Source organism: Epinephelus moara, chromosome 4 (genome assembly GCF_006386435.1).
Source record: "Epinephelus moara isolate mb chromosome 4, YSFRI_EMoa_1.0, whole genome shotgun sequence".
NCBI classification, from domain to species: domain Eukaryota; kingdom Metazoa; phylum Chordata; class Actinopteri; order Perciformes; family Serranidae; genus Epinephelus; species Epinephelus moara.
Genome location: NC_065509.1, coordinates 27,531,271 through 27,548,028, shown reverse-complemented (window position 1 = coordinate 27,548,028; position 16,758 = coordinate 27,531,271). Strand labels below are relative to the sequence as shown.

At 42.1% G+C, this 16,758-nt stretch overlaps 1 protein-coding gene across 5 annotated transcripts in view; it reads right to left on the bottom strand.

The window, feature by feature from the left end:
* The window catches only part of mcf2a (MCF.2 cell line derived transforming sequence a), a 37,072-nt gene that overhangs the window by 16,854 nt on the left and 3,460 nt on the right, over nucleotides 1–16,758 (bottom strand). For all 5 annotated transcript variants that reach the window (XR_007569867.1, XM_050043250.1, XM_050043251.1 and 2 more), the window contains exons 2-13: nucleotides 8,597–8,665; nucleotides 8,375–8,489; nucleotides 7,910–8,000; nucleotides 6,320–6,439; nucleotides 5,704–5,820; nucleotides 4,337–4,486; nucleotides 4,109–4,224; nucleotides 3,902–4,016; nucleotides 3,677–3,796; nucleotides 3,383–3,574; nucleotides 3,106–3,297; nucleotides 2,714–2,885 (exon numbers count right to left, since the gene is read on the bottom strand). Coding sequence is in view for 4 of the 5 variants with exons in the window: in XM_050043250.1 (XP_049899207.1) it covers nucleotides 2,714–2,885; nucleotides 3,106–3,297; nucleotides 3,383–3,574; nucleotides 3,677–3,796; nucleotides 3,902–4,016; nucleotides 4,109–4,224; nucleotides 4,337–4,486; nucleotides 5,704–5,820; nucleotides 6,320–6,439; nucleotides 7,910–8,000; nucleotides 8,375–8,489; nucleotides 8,597–8,665 (1,569 nt within the window). In the remaining variant the exon portion in view is untranslated. The remainder of the gene's footprint in view (nucleotides 1–2,713; nucleotides 2,886–3,105; nucleotides 3,298–3,382; nucleotides 3,575–3,676; nucleotides 3,797–3,901; nucleotides 4,017–4,108; nucleotides 4,225–4,336; nucleotides 4,487–5,703; nucleotides 5,821–6,319; nucleotides 6,440–7,909; nucleotides 8,001–8,374; nucleotides 8,490–8,596; nucleotides 8,666–16,758) is intronic.

Below are 16,758 nucleotides of genomic sequence, written 5' to 3'. Positions count from 1 at the left end.
ATGTGCCATGTTTCATTTATCAGTGGTACATATGCATGTAGGTGCATGCATATACATACTGTACATGTATGCATGTACCAGATCCAATCGTTCAAAGCTAACCACTTTCCCCTTCATCTCCTTTTTTAAATGGCTGCTGTCCCTACAGTATCACAGGGGGGTTCGGGATCACTTTCATTCTCTTTGTTGTTATCACTCTCATTAGTATGGCTGTATTTCATGGCAAACCTTAAAGACATGAATGGACATAAAGAAAAACCTGTTTTTTAGACTCGATGGAGGCACATTCAGTAGCATGATAGACACATCAAATCAAAAGAAAAACACATCAGATAACACATACAGTATTAATTAGGCAGCACTGTACTGTATACGGTGAGCTTTGCAAACTCCCACGAGACACAAAGGGAGATGAAAGCTTCTTTAATGTATATGAACCACATATGGTTCCATAGCTGCTATCCTGACTAATAGAGCAGTCAGGTATTTCCCAGTGGACTGATTATACCTTCTACCCTCGCTCAGGCTTGTGTGTAAAGGTGGCCTGCTAACACCCTCAGTCCATTCAGGAACACCTTAGGCCTACTCAGTGGGACCCTGTGATGTGTTAATTTAGCTATAGTGCCTAAAGGAAAGATGCAAGGGAGTAGGGGTTGGTGCCAGGCCATAAGGGCTAGGACAAGACCCCATACTGGGCCTGGGAAACACAGGAGGGAGGGTAGGGAGTTAGTTGATCTGTAGGAAGACTACTGTGTGTGCTAAAAAACTGGGGCAGCGAACCAAAGACAAATTCTGTTTGATCAACTGCAACTGCAAAGATTCTTTCTACATGTGTGTATGCATGAGATGACACAATATCTATATCAGCTTTTCTTTTGAGATATGGTTATTGGTGTGTAGGCCCTTTGTGTGCGTGTGTGCGTGTGTGCGTGTGTGTGTGTGTGTGTGTGTGTACTTGCTACGTAGTGAGGACCAAAACATGTTTTTAACCAACAAAGTGGGGACATTTTTGGAAAGTGAGGACATTTTGACTGGGCTTCACTTCTCCATAACCCTGTTTGAAGGTTAAGACTTGGTTTTAACGTTAAGGTTAGAATTAGGGTTCGGGTTAGGAATTCAGTTGCATTGTTGGGGGTAATGCATTACAAAAGTTACACATTACAGTAATATATTGGGTATTAGCAGTAATAAAGTAATATAAAGTGTTACCAACAGGATTTCAATACATAGAAGAAGATGGGATATTCAATTGTCCAGTAGCTCATACAGAACAACAACCACACTTCATTGTTAATGGTTTTCATTTTTAATTCATCCACAATGATCCACACTGCTCCAATTCCGCCAACAGAGAAAAACATCCCCAAATATTGTTGTGTGTTGCCACATCATTTATTATAAGCTATCTTATAGAAGGATGCTGGTGATCATGTGCGTTTTCATGTCCAGGTTATTTCCATTCATATACCTACACTGCATCCCATCTGCATTTGCGTCCTAAGGCTGCTAGAAAGCAGTGTAGATAAGGAGCTGGCCTCTGGTTTGTTTTTTCCTTGTCCCAGTCATCGACAAATATAGTACATGTTGGATGTGTTTCCATTTAAATCCTCTACAACTGCAGAGCAACGCCAGCACACAGTCTCGTTCTTATGCATAACTCTCTGACTGGTGCTGCTGTAGCTGACCGGCACACCAGGAACCGACAGGTGGGCCCTCCAGCTCCGGTGTATTAATTTGTGCTCGTCATAGTGACTTGAATATTCAATATTCATTTATTTTAAATGGTCTAGGCTATTTAATTGTTCTATATGATCACGCTATTATTAATGTAAGCAGGGGATTTTAATACAATGAATGCATGAGTGGGTCAGACCTGCAGCACTGGATTTGAAGTGAACTGTGATAAAACTGGAGCTTCTGCGCTTTGATTAGCTGCTGTGAAACATTTTCTAAGGTTATTTTGGTGAAAGTAATGCAAAAGTAAGTAAGTAACTTATTACTTAGAGAGTAATATTGTTAAGTAACATATTACTTTCAAATGAAGATAACTAGTAATTTGTAATATATTACACTTTGAGAGTAACTTGCCTAACACTGCTTAGTTGTGATGGTTAAGGGTGAGGGTTAGAGGACTGCATTGGGATCGAGATCCAGCAGTAATTTCATGGGAGCAGGTGGTTTTAAATTTGCTACGGGTGGGTGGTTGCACTCAAAAATACAGTGCAGGTCCAGAGATTCGTTGGAATACAACACGTCTGTCTCTTTACTGGCCCTGTTTGTGTGCTGGTGGAAGTCAGCTGTTGTGAATGCTCTGCCCTGTCTATGAAAGACGATAAAGAAGTAAGATAACTATTCCTGGAGTGTTATTTACCTGAAAACATGACACAGAGTGTGATGAACATTTGCATTTGTGCTGGTTAGGGTTGCAATAAATACAAACAGTATGTAATTACATTAAACCCCCGCCAACCGTAACTGATTGCTGTATGCTGTACACATGTAATCAGCCCTTGCCAAGCCTCCCAGGTCATGTGTGCGGGTGGGAGAAGAACACACACACTATGGGAGCAAGTGGTAATGGTAAATCCAGAGGGAGGAGCAGGATTAATAAAACATTAACAAATCACACTGGACTCTGTAGGGAACGCATCATGTCAGTGAGGGTCCTTTCAAAGATAGAAGTATTGTATGTGTGTGCATGTGTGTGTTGTACCATGCTTGGGGGAGAAAAGCGGGGACTTGGCGCGCGGTGGGTTTTCAGGCCTGGGGGCCACCAGTTGGATCGGTCGCACATGTTTATCAGCCAGCTTCCTTAGACAAGCCTGTCGGCTCTGGATCATCTGCTGCACTGTTGCATGCTTCTCAAATGTTTTTCCAATCTGCGTCTAACAGAAAGCGAGATGGACACAGAGATAGGATATGTAAAATCTAGAAATTACGCTGGTAAGAATAAACAGGGAAATTATGGCAATAAGGTTATGGTGTATACTTGACAATTCTTTTAATGAACAAGCTCATATTTTCGCTCAAAGCCAAAATATTGGAAGACTTATTGCTCAAGTGGTGGTGGTCTAAATATCTAAAATGATTGCTGTGGTGACTGACCTGCAGCTGAGGTGTAATGACAGTTTCATACTCGATGGCCAGGATGTCAGGTCCTGAGCTCAGTATAGACGGCGCCCCCTCCAGGAACCTCTCGATCTCCCTTAAAGCAGCCTGAGCCCCCTCCTTAGACTGGTACTTATCTACCAGCTGATTGGCCAGCAGATACGCTCCGTCATCACACCAAGTGTGGGCCTGAAGGTGGAGAATCCACATGTATCAATGTACAGAGAGTTGTGTGTGTTCTGATGTGTGTGTGTAGATGCACGTCTCTCGATACCTGTCCAAGACAAAGCAGCAGCTGGTGTGTTTGCAGAAGACGAGTGTGTTTGGTCTTGAGAGCAGCATTGAGTGTATCACAGTAGTGGCGAAGCTCGTTGCAGCGCTGCATGATAAGAGCCATGGCATAGTGGTGACCGGCTGATAGCTGGTGTCCGTGAAGGATGATGATCTGAGCTCGAGACATCACCTCCTGATCGAGCCAACAAAGACACACCAGAAGGAAGGGGTCCATTATTTTGGACACACTGTGATCACTGAGGACTTCAAGCCACCTGATATTGGCAACACTGACCTGTGCATTTGATTCCAGACTGTCCAACCTTTTGAGAGCCTGTTCTGTTTGAGCCAGAGTGTCGACAGATATGGACAGCTCCTTCTCCTGAGCCGTCAGGTGCTCCAGACACAACTCCATCTAACCAGAAAACACACAACATCAGATACACAGACTAAAAAGAAAGTATGGGCATTAACACATAAACACATACATGTAAACATGATAAATTAATCAATTCTTTACCTCCTGAAAGCTTTGTTCATATCTGAGCAGCTGCAGGTACTGATGGAGTTTCAGATGATGCTTCTCAAAGAAGCCATCGAAGGCTGACTCCATGTCTCTGAGCTGAGCAAGAAGCCTAAAAGTGACAGAGTGCTCAGAAATGTATTTGAGGTTTACAGTTCAACTATAAGATTATAAATGTGAGCATTTCCTTGAAGGCAGCTTTACCTCTGCACTGTCTCCCAGTCCAGCCTCACATCCCACTGGGTGTCGTCCTCCTTTCCGGAGGTCTCCAGGCTCGCAAGAAGATGACGACCTTCCTTTGACACTGACCTGATGGCATCCTGTCAAAGCAGCATTCAAAGACGGACTTTATAAAATACCTCTACATCTTTTTGCAAGGAAAAAAATATTGTAGTAATATTAAGAAATACACCTTGTATGGAAAAACACTACCTTGAGTTTCCTGTACTTGTCAGTGTGAGACTCGAGGAGATACTCGATGGCTTTCCCCTCATCCGACAGCTCCGTCTCTGCCAGCTCTGTGCCAAAGCCCTGTAGCATCTGTGCAATGTCTTTGACTGTGACAGCAAAACTTTCAATAGCCTGTCATGAAAACAAAAAATACAGAGTCTCGTGAGAGGAGAACAATCCGTGGCTCAGTGTCTTAAGGATGCAGAGCCCCTGGTGGGTTTCTGACAGCAACAAGACGGCAAGACGCGTCAGTATCCAGGGTGAAGGAGAGAGAAGCAGCACAGCCAGCCAAGTGCAGGTTAAAGGGACAGTTCATCCTTAAATCAAAAATACATTTTTGTTACCCTGTAGTGTTATTTATCAGTCTAGATTGTTCTGATGTGAGTTGCCCCCTGTGCTCATGATTCGATTGGCAGGTGTAGTTTGGTTGAAAGAACATAGAGATGTCTGCCTTCTTTTGAATACAATGAAACTAGATGTCACTCAGCTGGTGGGGCTCAAAGCGGCAAAAATATACATTTGAAAAACTCAACAGCAATGTCTCTTTCCAGAAGTCATGACCTGGTTACTCAAAATAATCCACAGACCTTGTTGTGATCAGTTTCATTCAGGAACTAGTTTCTTTCAACTAAATCACAGTGCAGAAGGAAGCGTGCATCTACTCATGGACGAGAGGCTTGTGACAGCATGAGATGTGAATATTAATGGCGTCCTCCTTGGCTGAGCTGCAACGTTAGCTAGCTAAGAGATGCTAGGTGAGCCAGCGGTAGATGTACGCTTTCTTCTGTGCAGTGATGCAGTTGGCGGATGTAGTTCAGTAGGAAGAAAATAGTTCCAACATGAAACTGCTCACAACAAGGTCTGTGGATTATCTTGAGAAACCGGGTCATGATTTCTGGACAGAGACATCGCTGTTGAGTTTTTCATATGTATTTTCTTGGCGCTTTGAGCACCACAAGACGAGTGCCATCTAGTTCTATTCAATTCAAGAGAAGGCAGACATCTCTGCAGCCGATATCTCCGACACTCAGCAACTCACAGCAAAAACATCCAGAGTGATGGATAGCACTACAGGTAAGAGACAAAATATGCATTTTTTATTTTGGGGTGAACTGCCCCTTTAACATCACATTAGATACTCAGAGGCATTTCCTTGTGTATTTATATTTCATATATTTCATGTTCATATATGCAGAATTCCAAGCAGCAGCATTATCAGACAGGTAAAAATAAATATATAGTGACTCAGTCACAGGGGTGAACCTCAGAAATGAAATAAACATGGAGAGGATGATGATATCGTTTAATCTTTGGTCCCAGTGTGTTTCAGAATTGAAATTGTAGCTTACTGTTCGTAAAACAATCCAGTCACTGTGACAATAATCCAAAGTGCCTCCAAACTCTGAAGTCAGCTGGTTCTCATCAATGTAGCGCAGCAGGTCTGTGACAGAGCTCAGCATCACCACCTAAAGGTGCAGACAAAATCTGAGACCTCACAAAGAACACTTTGTACTTTTAGCAAAGTGGTTTCATTTTTCCTTCACTGTACATTATTACCTGGTGTTTTTGAAATGCATGATTGATTTTTGTTTTAATAGGAAACATAGTTAGAGTAGGTCTCTTTGCCATACTGGAGGAGGTATGATTGATCATTAAAGGGTCACTGCACCACTGGCATGTACATAAAGTTGATCCTAGTGGTCACGGTTGTTGAAAATGGCATGACAAACATATTTTTACTCTTGATACTTCACAAAATTAAATCACTTAGATCACCAGAAACACTTAGAAACATCCTCAGATAACCTGCTTCATTATAATATTTGTTTCAAAACCAAAACGTGTTCCTGGCTGCGTGTCCACCACAGAACATTTTGACTCATGGAGATCAAGGTTGTAACAAGAACGAGGTGTACCTTGTCGTGATGTGGGACATGTTTGGTAACTGAGGAGGGGCTGCCTTACTGGCATCTTGAGCATGAAGTCCTCTTGGCTGAAGCGAAAGCCAATATCAGTAACAGTGCGGTGGAAGAAGCTGGTGGGTCGGAGCACCAAGACCAGGTGGAGGTTCCCAGGAAAGGAGGCCTTGCAGAGGGAAGAGAGGTTCACTGTCATATTAATGAGGCTGCGTATGGAGAAGTATAACACTGTGGATTTAAGCTCACGGTGCTACATGGACTAACTACTGAGTGCATGCTGGCACAGGAAGAGACATGAGCTGAGGAAAAAAAAGCTTTAATAAGCTCTCATCCTCTACATCTGACAGGAGAGACTTCAGGTCTTAGGCACTCTGTCACTGAGACGATTACTGTCAGCCTAATGGAGTCAAGGTTCAGTCACTACACCATTTATACACACGTCATATGTTGCATTTCATCCTCAGGGCGTTTGAGGTCGTCGCCTGACTGTGCAGGAATTTCTGCACCATACCCAGCCTGCCTCCTGCAGAACTGTAAATAACTACTGCAGAATGCTGTACACAAATAAAGTAAAATTTCATATTTTATGTATGATTAAAAATGATGCACATTTACATCATGAAGGTAAATGCGATGCAGAATCATCCCCTGCAGTAGGATTTATATGCAACATTGCTTTCTATGTATTTTGTCCAGAAATATCACTAATGCATCCTTCTGCATGTGACGCAACTTCTGACATTCATTTGTCCTGACTCCACCATGAAGGCTCAATCACTCCACCTTCTGCTTACAGGATAAACATGCATTAAAAAAGCCACCCATCAGTCTGTTTAGGGTTCATACACAGCCGGTCGCATGACTAAGCAGCAGAGGTGCGCTGTGCACCGCAGTGCTCCACTCCCCGCAGCAGCAGCAGCCACAGCCGGTGCCACTGCCGCATTCACCCTGCCCGCCCAAAAACTTCACCCCAAACTCTCCACACGGTGATTAAAACTAATCAGCAGCTTGTTACCGGGCTCCGGCGGATCTTCGGCACTCCCCGCCGGTAAAAGCAATCAGCCATGGTGTTGGAAGCCATCTCGGTTACATGTAAGTTCCCGTTTGTCCGGTGGAAATTGGTGCCAAGCTTAAAGGTATACATCTGAGTCCGGCTGCCTGACCACAGCCGCAGCGCTGCTGCTGCTGCTGCTGCTGCTGCCTCACGGAGGGTGGCAGCGCTGACTGCAACGTTTCCCTCCCGCCTTCCTTCCCCTCCTCATCCTCTCCTCAGCACCCCGCGTCATCACACAGTTTCTGCTTACTCATTCATTTGCAGCAATATGCAACGGGACATCCAGCACGGACAGATTGTTTACCTTCTAATCAAACTGCACCCCACATGGAGCTATACACCAAACCGAAATGCACCTTTAATTGTACTATATGCAGAAGATGTGATGGGTGCTGTCCAGGTAGAGCTCAGGTTTTCAGCACCATGGACAGCAGCTCATCCATTAAACAGCAGCCTGTGCACAGAGCCATGCTGCAGCTCCCAAACACTGATCTGTCATATTGATGTCTGATCTGTCTGAAAGGAATATTGATTAGATACAAATGGCCTTGATGAAAAGAAAAATGGAAATATGAAACTCACTGCTATCCTTGCAAGTGCAGTTTTGATAGAGGCCCATGTATCCAGTCTTCGGTCTAATATGATGATGAATTTTACTCCGGGTTGCCTCGTTCTGCAAGAAAAATGACGCAAAGGTGAACAGCTGTGATGTCGTTTGTCATTTGAAGCTCTCAGACAGGAAATCAAGAAAGGATAACTAGTCAAGAGCAGGTTAACTACTCAAATCATGTCATACATTTCTTCTCTATTATTCAAAATTCACTGCAATGGCATGTGAGAGGGAAAAAAGCTCTGGATATGATATAATGTAAACTTTTCTACTCTCTTGGGAGACTGAGGTTTGGACATAGAGGGCATCAGTAGGACATTTGACACTGTGGAGCAGTGAGGACCAGCTGTGCCCAGAATACAAGTGCCGTGCTTTTTGGTGCACTGCAGAAAGAGAGAGGGAGAGAATCAGACAGGAACAGATGAAGGGGGACGCACCGAGGGATGAGAGTGAGGTATGTAAAGACTTTGGCTAAAGCTTCCTCTGGAATGTCGCTGAAAGCCGAGCACTCTGGGAGGGTGATGATGACGCTGGAGTCTTCCCCACGACCCCCTGGGGAGGAAGATATAAGCAATTTCTTTGTAGAGGACATGAAATTACAGGTGAGACACTTTAGTTGCTAAAAACAAGTGCTGAGGAATGACTAAGCAAAGCCTCACCTGACAGGTACGCCACCTGTTTCTCTATGTAGCCTCCCACCTCCTTCAGGCTGACAGGGACGGTCACCTCTGGAAAAAGACACACAAATTATAAAGGCTTGAGGGAAGTGCTGTGCACTGGAAAACTGTTGGACTCCATTATAAACAAAATACTACTCAAATTAAAATCAACAATTGTCACTCATGTCCATATAAAATACACTGCTCAAAATAATGAAGGGAACACTTAATGGTCACAGTATAACACCAAGAAGGTTTGCTGTGTCCCAGCACAGTCTCAAGAGCATGGAGGAGATACCAGGAGACCGACTGTTACACAAGGAGAGCTGGACAGGGCCGTAGAAGAGCATCAACCCAGCAGCAGCACCGGTATCTGCTCCTTTGTGCGAGGAGGAACAGGAGGAGCACTGCCAGAGCTCTACAAAATGACCTCCAGCAGGCTACTGGTGTGCATGTTTCTGACCACACTGTCAGAAACAGACTCCATGAGGGTGGCATGAGGGCCCAACATCCTCTAGTGGGACCTGTGCTCACAGCCCAGCACCGTGCAGCTAGAGCGGCATTCACCAGAGAACACCAGAATTAGCAGGACTGCCATTGGCGCCCTGTTTTATTCACAGATGAGAGCAGATTGACACTGCCTTGACAAAGTCTGGACACGTGGTGAACGTCATTCTGCCTGTAACATCATCCAGCATGACCGGTTTGGCAGTGGGTCAGTGATGGCATATCCTTGGAGGGTCGCACATGCCTCCATGTCATAGCTAACAGTACTCTGACTGCTGTTAGGTACCAGGATGAAATCCTCAGAACGACTGTCAGACCTTACGCTGGTACAGTGGGCTCTGGGATTTTTGGTTTGATTTTGGTTTCTACTGACCATTGTTATGTCATTTTGCTCTCAACAAATTATACAATGTAGATCAGTAAAGATTTTCAACTTGAAATAATTCATTCATCTGATGTGTGATTTAATAGTAAAATAACTGTGAATCTGGGACCAGTATTTAGGAATTTTCCCCATCTTTCTTCGTCTCTAAAACACACCAAACCCCAGGCTTTTCATGAAGTAACGTGATGGCCTAAATAACGGTTCAAAGGCTTTTCCATGGTGACAGCCACACTGACGCCTTTGTTGCTGAAGCTTTGACATCAAAGTGCTCACATTTAAAGACAGAGACTCACACCTGTCAGCTTTCATCTGAAAATAAAGTCTTGTCTTCCTTTAGTAACAGATACTCCATGATAACACTCAGCAGTAACTGTATGCCTGAAGCAGATGTAAATCCTTCATCTGGTGCAAATTAGACAATGACATCATTAAGAAGCATTAGCTCATTTACTGTACAGCATCTGAAGGGATGTTGGCGTAATTTAAGTTACTGGCAGATGGCCCGCTGTCTCATGCTTGGTGCCATTAGTGTCTGAGTGGCCAATAAATGCACACAGTCTCTTATAGAGCAGTCAGTGCAGTTCAAAGGAGGCTTTCATCTGCCCGTTGGTGCACCAACAATCACTCAACCAGATGTGTAGGAGCAGCTGAGACTCTTTATATAAGCTCACAATGTGTTTAAAGTGGATTTAAAGGACCCATATTGTAAAAAGTCTGATTTCCATTTTTGTACATGCTATATAAACACTGTGAAAGTATCACAACACTCAGTACACAGAGAAATGCAGACAGTCCATATTCAGAAACTGTACTTTTAAATGAGTTGTCAGGATTTCCATGAAATTGTGATGTCACAACTATACTATATAGACTGTTTCAAATGTAAACATTCAATTCTAAAAGTGTCTCTCTTTATTTCCTGTCAGCTACAACCTACAAAAGAAGTAAGGGTCATTACATCAGTGACAGCATTCTGCTTTCGCAAAGGTGCCAGACTTTGGGGCCACTTCTATTGAAGTCAATGGGGCAGTCAGGGCAAGCCCCACTATTACCCATCATACCTTTGTTGTTTAACAGAAAACTCCTTCCACAAAATAAAATAAAAAAACACACTGTGTGATGTTGACTGACATATCTTAGTATATAATGACAAAAACTCTGTCTGTCTGTTCCACGTTTTTCTTCTCACTGACTTGGTCAATCCATGTGAAATTTGGCACAGTGGTAGAGGGTCATGGGATGCGAATGAAGCAATATTACATCAATTGGCCAAAGGGGGGCGCTATAGCAACCGATTGAAATTGCAAACTTTGAATAGGCATATCTCATGCCCTGTATGTCATAGAGACATGAAACTTTGCTCAGAGATGCCTCTCCTCATGAGGAACAAATTTGCCTCAAGAACCCGTAACTTCCGATTATATTGATTTTCCTCCATTTTGAATTTTTTGAAAAACACTTCAAATCAATCTCTTCCTAGGAAGTTTGACCGATCTGCATGAAACTCAGTGAACATAATCTAGGGACCAATATCTAAAGTTCCCTCTTGGCAAAAGTTGGAAAACTTACTAAAACTGAGCTTCTATAAGGCAATGAATATTGCAGAGGGCGTGGCTCATCACATAAAGGTGTATAACATCTCAAGGGTTTCACCGATCACCACGCAACTTTGTAGGCATATGACCACACATAATCTGAGGGGACCCCTCCATTATTGACCCCATCAAACAAAATGGGGGCACTAGAGAGCTAATTTCTTATCTAGGCGTAACCATCATATCGATTTTTACTAAACTTGGTAGATATGTAGAACAGGACGCCTCAAGGTGAGAAATTTAACTCTAATTGGCAACTGGGTGGCGCTATAACAACAGAAAAATGCTTAAAAATAGCTAAAATGCAACCAATCGCTGTGGCTCCCCCTGTGGCCGAATGTTTTTGGGGTTTTTTCTAATTTTTGGTATGACTAAGTCATGGTATGGTATGCTGTATATTATCACAGAAACTGTCAGTGTGTCATTCTGTCAGTCAGTCATTCTGTCTGTCCCACATTTTTCTACCTACTGACATGGTCAATCTATGTGAAACTGCACATAGGCATTGAGGATTGGCATAGGTAGAAGGTGACAAAGCTACCAATGGGTATGGACTAGTTTTATCTAAATGTGCATATTTGTTTTTCTTGTTATTGGTCCAAACAGATCATGGCTCTGTCCAGCAGCTGCATATAACATTAGCTCAACCATGATACGCAACCAAGCAAGGCAGGTCCAACTTATTATGACTGACCAGAGTTCAATTAGCCACATCACATAGTGTCACTGTGTTGCACGCACATACAGCACGTATGTATTTGATTATCAATAAATAACCAACCTTCAAACTGTTATTAAGTTATATTCAGGAGGGCTAACTTCAGCCAGCTCTCTCCATAATATTTCCTATTACTGTAAGGAGGTGGCGCTAATTATTTCTATATAATGTACCCATTTACATTTTGTAACAGCTTTGAGTTATGCATAATTAAGGCCATGGTCGCTTTGAGTGACAGGCTGTCTGCTGATAGTCTCCTCAGCTTCTCAGTTAAAACCACCCCTCACTCCTCCACAGTACCAACCTCTCACCCAAATATGGTCACTTTTGGCCTGCCCCCCCAAAAAAACCCAAGATGGCAAAAGCCGAAATGCCGAAGTCTATAGTTTGGAGACCAATAAAAAGGAAAACAAACATGCACTTTAGATTTAAAAAAAAAAAACATCAGTCAGCATGTCGGTGACGATTCTCAGTCATCCGGGTCATGGTAATCGTAAATCAGTCAGCATCACATAATGTGTGTTTTTTTAATCTTGTGCCAGAAACACTGACCAATCAGAGCAGACTGGACTTTTTTGGAGCGTTTCAGACAGAGGGTGAATACAGGTATATTCAGGCGAGAGTATGAGAAAAATAATGTGTTTTTTGAACATTAAATCATGTAAACAGAGTAAAGAGTGAAGGAAACTCTAATGTAACTATCCAGCTTTCTCTCCAACAAGAATCATAATGGCAGAAATAGGAGCAAAAACTAAACAGTACTAAGGCACTAAACTGTTTAGTGGTTTATGCAGCAGATTAGCAAGGCGGTCAATTTGCTCACAATTTATTGTTTCCGCATCCATAATGGAAAGACATTAAAAATAAATTGGAGAAGAGAAGCAGAAAAACAGAGAGTCAGAAAAAAACGACAGAGGGCAAAAGAAACCGAGAGAGAGGAGGAGAAGGTGTTATGTTTCATGCGTCGACTGCAGTAACAGTGTCCGTCAGGCTGTCAGGGAGCAAATAATGAGCTCTGCTGGTACCTGCTGAATATTTGATGTGCGTCTGTAACAGAAAGGAGCTGAGCCAAGGCGGGCCACAGCAGGGCCAATGGCCGGACTGTGCACACACAGATGCAGGGTAAAGTTACCGTCACGCTGGAATAGTTACATAACCATTTGTACCCTGAGCCACGAGAGCTTCAGGAAGCTAAGACAGGTTTTAAACAAATAAACGTCATGTTGTTAACATTTTCCATCGAGATAACTGCAATATGCAGGCCTGCTATGCTGTAATTATTTATATAAAACAATGTGTGAGCTAGTGAGATATAGAACAGCACACGGGTCCTGGGTTTTATATAATGTAACAGTTTCAGATCTTATAAATAGGATGCCAAAGACAAAATCTGATAAATTAAAACAGCAGTTCTGAATGTACTAAAGTTGATCTAAAAAAACCACCACACTAATACACAAGCACACACACTGTGGACCTCTACAGTGGTTGATCAAAGGAAGGGCAGCCTGTGCTGCAAACTGCAACGTTGTTAATACACTTGCCAGTTTGTGGAGGTACTGCACTCCTCCTTCACCCTGTCTGACCACTAACTCACTAACTGAAATGCCTTATAGTCAATCAAACAAGGAATTTTATTAAGTACAAAGCACTAAAGCAACATCAGTTTAATAAATCAACCAGTATCATTCCATAAGCATGTTTAACCCTCCTACCTCTGAAGAAGTGCAGAAGATTATACTAGAGATGAAAGAACCCTCTGCAGGGCATGATGAAATAAGATCTAGCCTTGTTAAGAAAGTTGTTTTGTCTGTTGTTGAGCCTCTCACGCATGTTTTAACTTTTAATGCTCAGAACAGGTCCTATATCTGTTTTACCATGTTTTTCTAAAGTTCTTGAAAAACATGCAGCTTGTTAACGAAATCACTACAGCCTTACACAACAAGAAACTTACTCTTGGCATATTCTTACACTTGTCAAAGGCGATTGACACTGTTGATCACAACATCCGTATTGCAAAATTACAGAAACATGGCTTTCATGGTGTTGCTTTAAATGGCTGCTTGATTATTTGACGGACAGAGAACAGTATGTCTCTGTTAGTAGCTATAATTCATATAGAACTAAGCTACTTTGTGGAGTACCCCAGGGCTCCATTCTTGGACCTCTTTTGTTCTTGTTCTAGGGTCTGTAAAAATGTACTGCCTTTTTTATTTGCTGATGATACATGTCTGGTATTTTGACATAAAAATTTTAGAGGAGCAAATGAAGAGCCATCATCTATTTCTGAATGGTTTCAGATGAACAAACTCTCTCTCAATATTGAAAAATCAAACTTGATATTTTGTGACAAAAATAAAAAATATAACAAAGATAAAGCCTAATTTTCATAGACAACAACATCGAAACTAACTTGGAAATACCATATTCAACTTGTCTGTAAAAAGACTATTAAGTCAATTGGTACCTTAAATAGAGTTTGTTCACTTGTCCCTCATATTATGTATTGTAATACTGCTTGGGCTGCCACATGGCCCACTTATCTCTCAAGATTTTTCTAATTCAAAAGACATTTTTGAGAGTGACTAGCTTTCCAAAAAATGCAAATCATCCGTTTCTCTCTTTAGAAAATATCAACTTTTAATGTTAACATAAACCAGACTTGTGTATTCTTGTATAAATATGTATCTCACTCATGACTTGACCAGTGTTTTTCAGAACTTTTTAAAATCTTCCTCAGACATTCACTCATATTCCACAAGACACTCAAAGGACCTTTATCCTCCATATTGTCAGATTTCTCTTAATCAATGTTTATTGGAATACAAAGGACCATCTCTTTGGAACAACCTTCTTCCATCTCTACAATCATCATCTACATTAGCGTTATTCAAAAACATCTGAAAAGGACTCTAATTTGCAAAGAATCTTAACACTTCATTAACCTCTCCTGCACAGCGTTTTAACTTTTAATTTCTTTTGCCTGCATTTTCTTTACATGTATGTGAAACTAAAGTAAACTGCAAAAATAACTCATGCATACACACACACACACAGTTTAAATAGCTACAGGTGGTCAGAGTAGGACATGCTGTGCTTCTCTTTGAGCTTGCGTCACAACCTTTCCGGGCCACAGACAGAACGGTGTGCACAGGCGAAAGTCAAATAACCTCTGTTTGCTCCTCTGCTCTTAGAGGAAGAGGAAACTCTGCCAGTGTGGATGGAAACAGAGATTTGCTGCCAGTCAAACAGATCAAGACTCCAAGACCAATCCTTTCGGTCTACGCACAAAGCTGGAGGCGGGGAGCTTATCTCTGTTGTCCAAACAGTGATTACCATCTACACTGATTTCATTACATACCACTCCTATAAAACACATTAAACACCTTGTAGTTTTTCACATTTTGTTATTTTACAACACGAAATCACAGAGGATTTTATTAGGCTTTTTTTTTACAATGATCAGTAGGAAAACTCTACAAAATAAGGCATGTATAAGGAGTCGAATGGGTGTGTGTACATTTTATAGACACCATAAGATGTCTGTTTAATAGGTTGGTAAAATATTAAACCCATGCACGTTGAGGCTGTTTGAACATGACTTCTGTCTGAATATTAACTAAAGTGTTCTGTGCAGAAAAACAGAAGGGACACAGGATTATTTACTATACCGACAGTACTCACATAGTAGAGTAAATCTTAGTGAATCTTACAGAAAGACAGCAACAAGAGGCTGGTTTTAAGAGTAGAGAGTACACATAGACAATGTGGATGTTGTACTCAGTCTGATTTTGTAAAGACCCAAAAAGCGGACACACGTAATCCCTCGCAGAGCAAGAAATCCCCTCTTACACATACAAACATGTTCACAGTACACAGAGGCCTAAACTCATACTGCTTTTAGGTCATGAGATATTTCTGCTAAACAAAGCTTTCAATGCTAAGGGGATTAGACTGCTGTGTGGCTGCATTCTGATAGAAAAGGGTAGAAGAAAATTGTGTATTCTACCCGCAGGGACACACGAAAACTAGATTGGTTTTAGACCACAGAGGCTTAGGTAGTAAACCCCAGACAATAGCTTCACATATCTTTGGCTGGGCAGCCCCTGTGACAGTTATGTGGGTATTTGGTTTGAAGATGTTTGGTAGTTTTTGCAGGGATATGTGACACAAATAGATGAAAATATTTGGTGCTGTGGAAGGAGGAATATTTTGCTGTTATATGGGCTGATAGCCTCTGTAGTGTTTAGTGATTTATCATGACTCATGTGGCTTTCTATCATATAATATTGTTTTTGGCATCTGCCACACTGCTGTAGAGACAACCAGAAAAGGCAGCGTTTTAAAAAGAAAACTCTCTGTGCTCATTTGTGCTGAAAATGTCAGAAGCAAACATGGTAAACTGGTTAAAATGTCTTAAATGTTAATTGTTTGCATGTGAGAAGGGTGGGAGGTGCAGCAGAGGCAATTAAAGTAGTTGAAATGTCAGCTGAAGTTTAAGCACTGAAAAAAAGGTAAGGTGTTGTTTCTGGAAGGATTTCACATTTCAGCTTCTAATTAAAGCCCTGTAGGCAGCTGAATCATAGCGGACATAGGCAGTGGTGTGGTCGTATTTTAAGAGGTGGTGTACTACTAGGTAAATGGTGTGGTTACTGTGGAAGACGTTTGTACTGAGTTCCAAGTCCCGCCCCTGGATGCAGGCTGGCAATCATAACGTAGCATCAGGCCGGCTCAGACCAGAGTCCGACAACAACACAGCTGTGCTCCATTGACTCTAATGAAATCATTTCAGGTTTCCTTCATTTTCAGGCTGGTTTTGTGGATTTGGAGCTAAATGTTGTGCCTGGGGCACGTCGTGTATTAATGATACTCGTTACCTGGAGAGGTTGGAAAAAGATATACGTTTCTTCCCTGTTCCAAAACCAAAATCAAACCCTGAACAGTGTAGGGTTAGCTA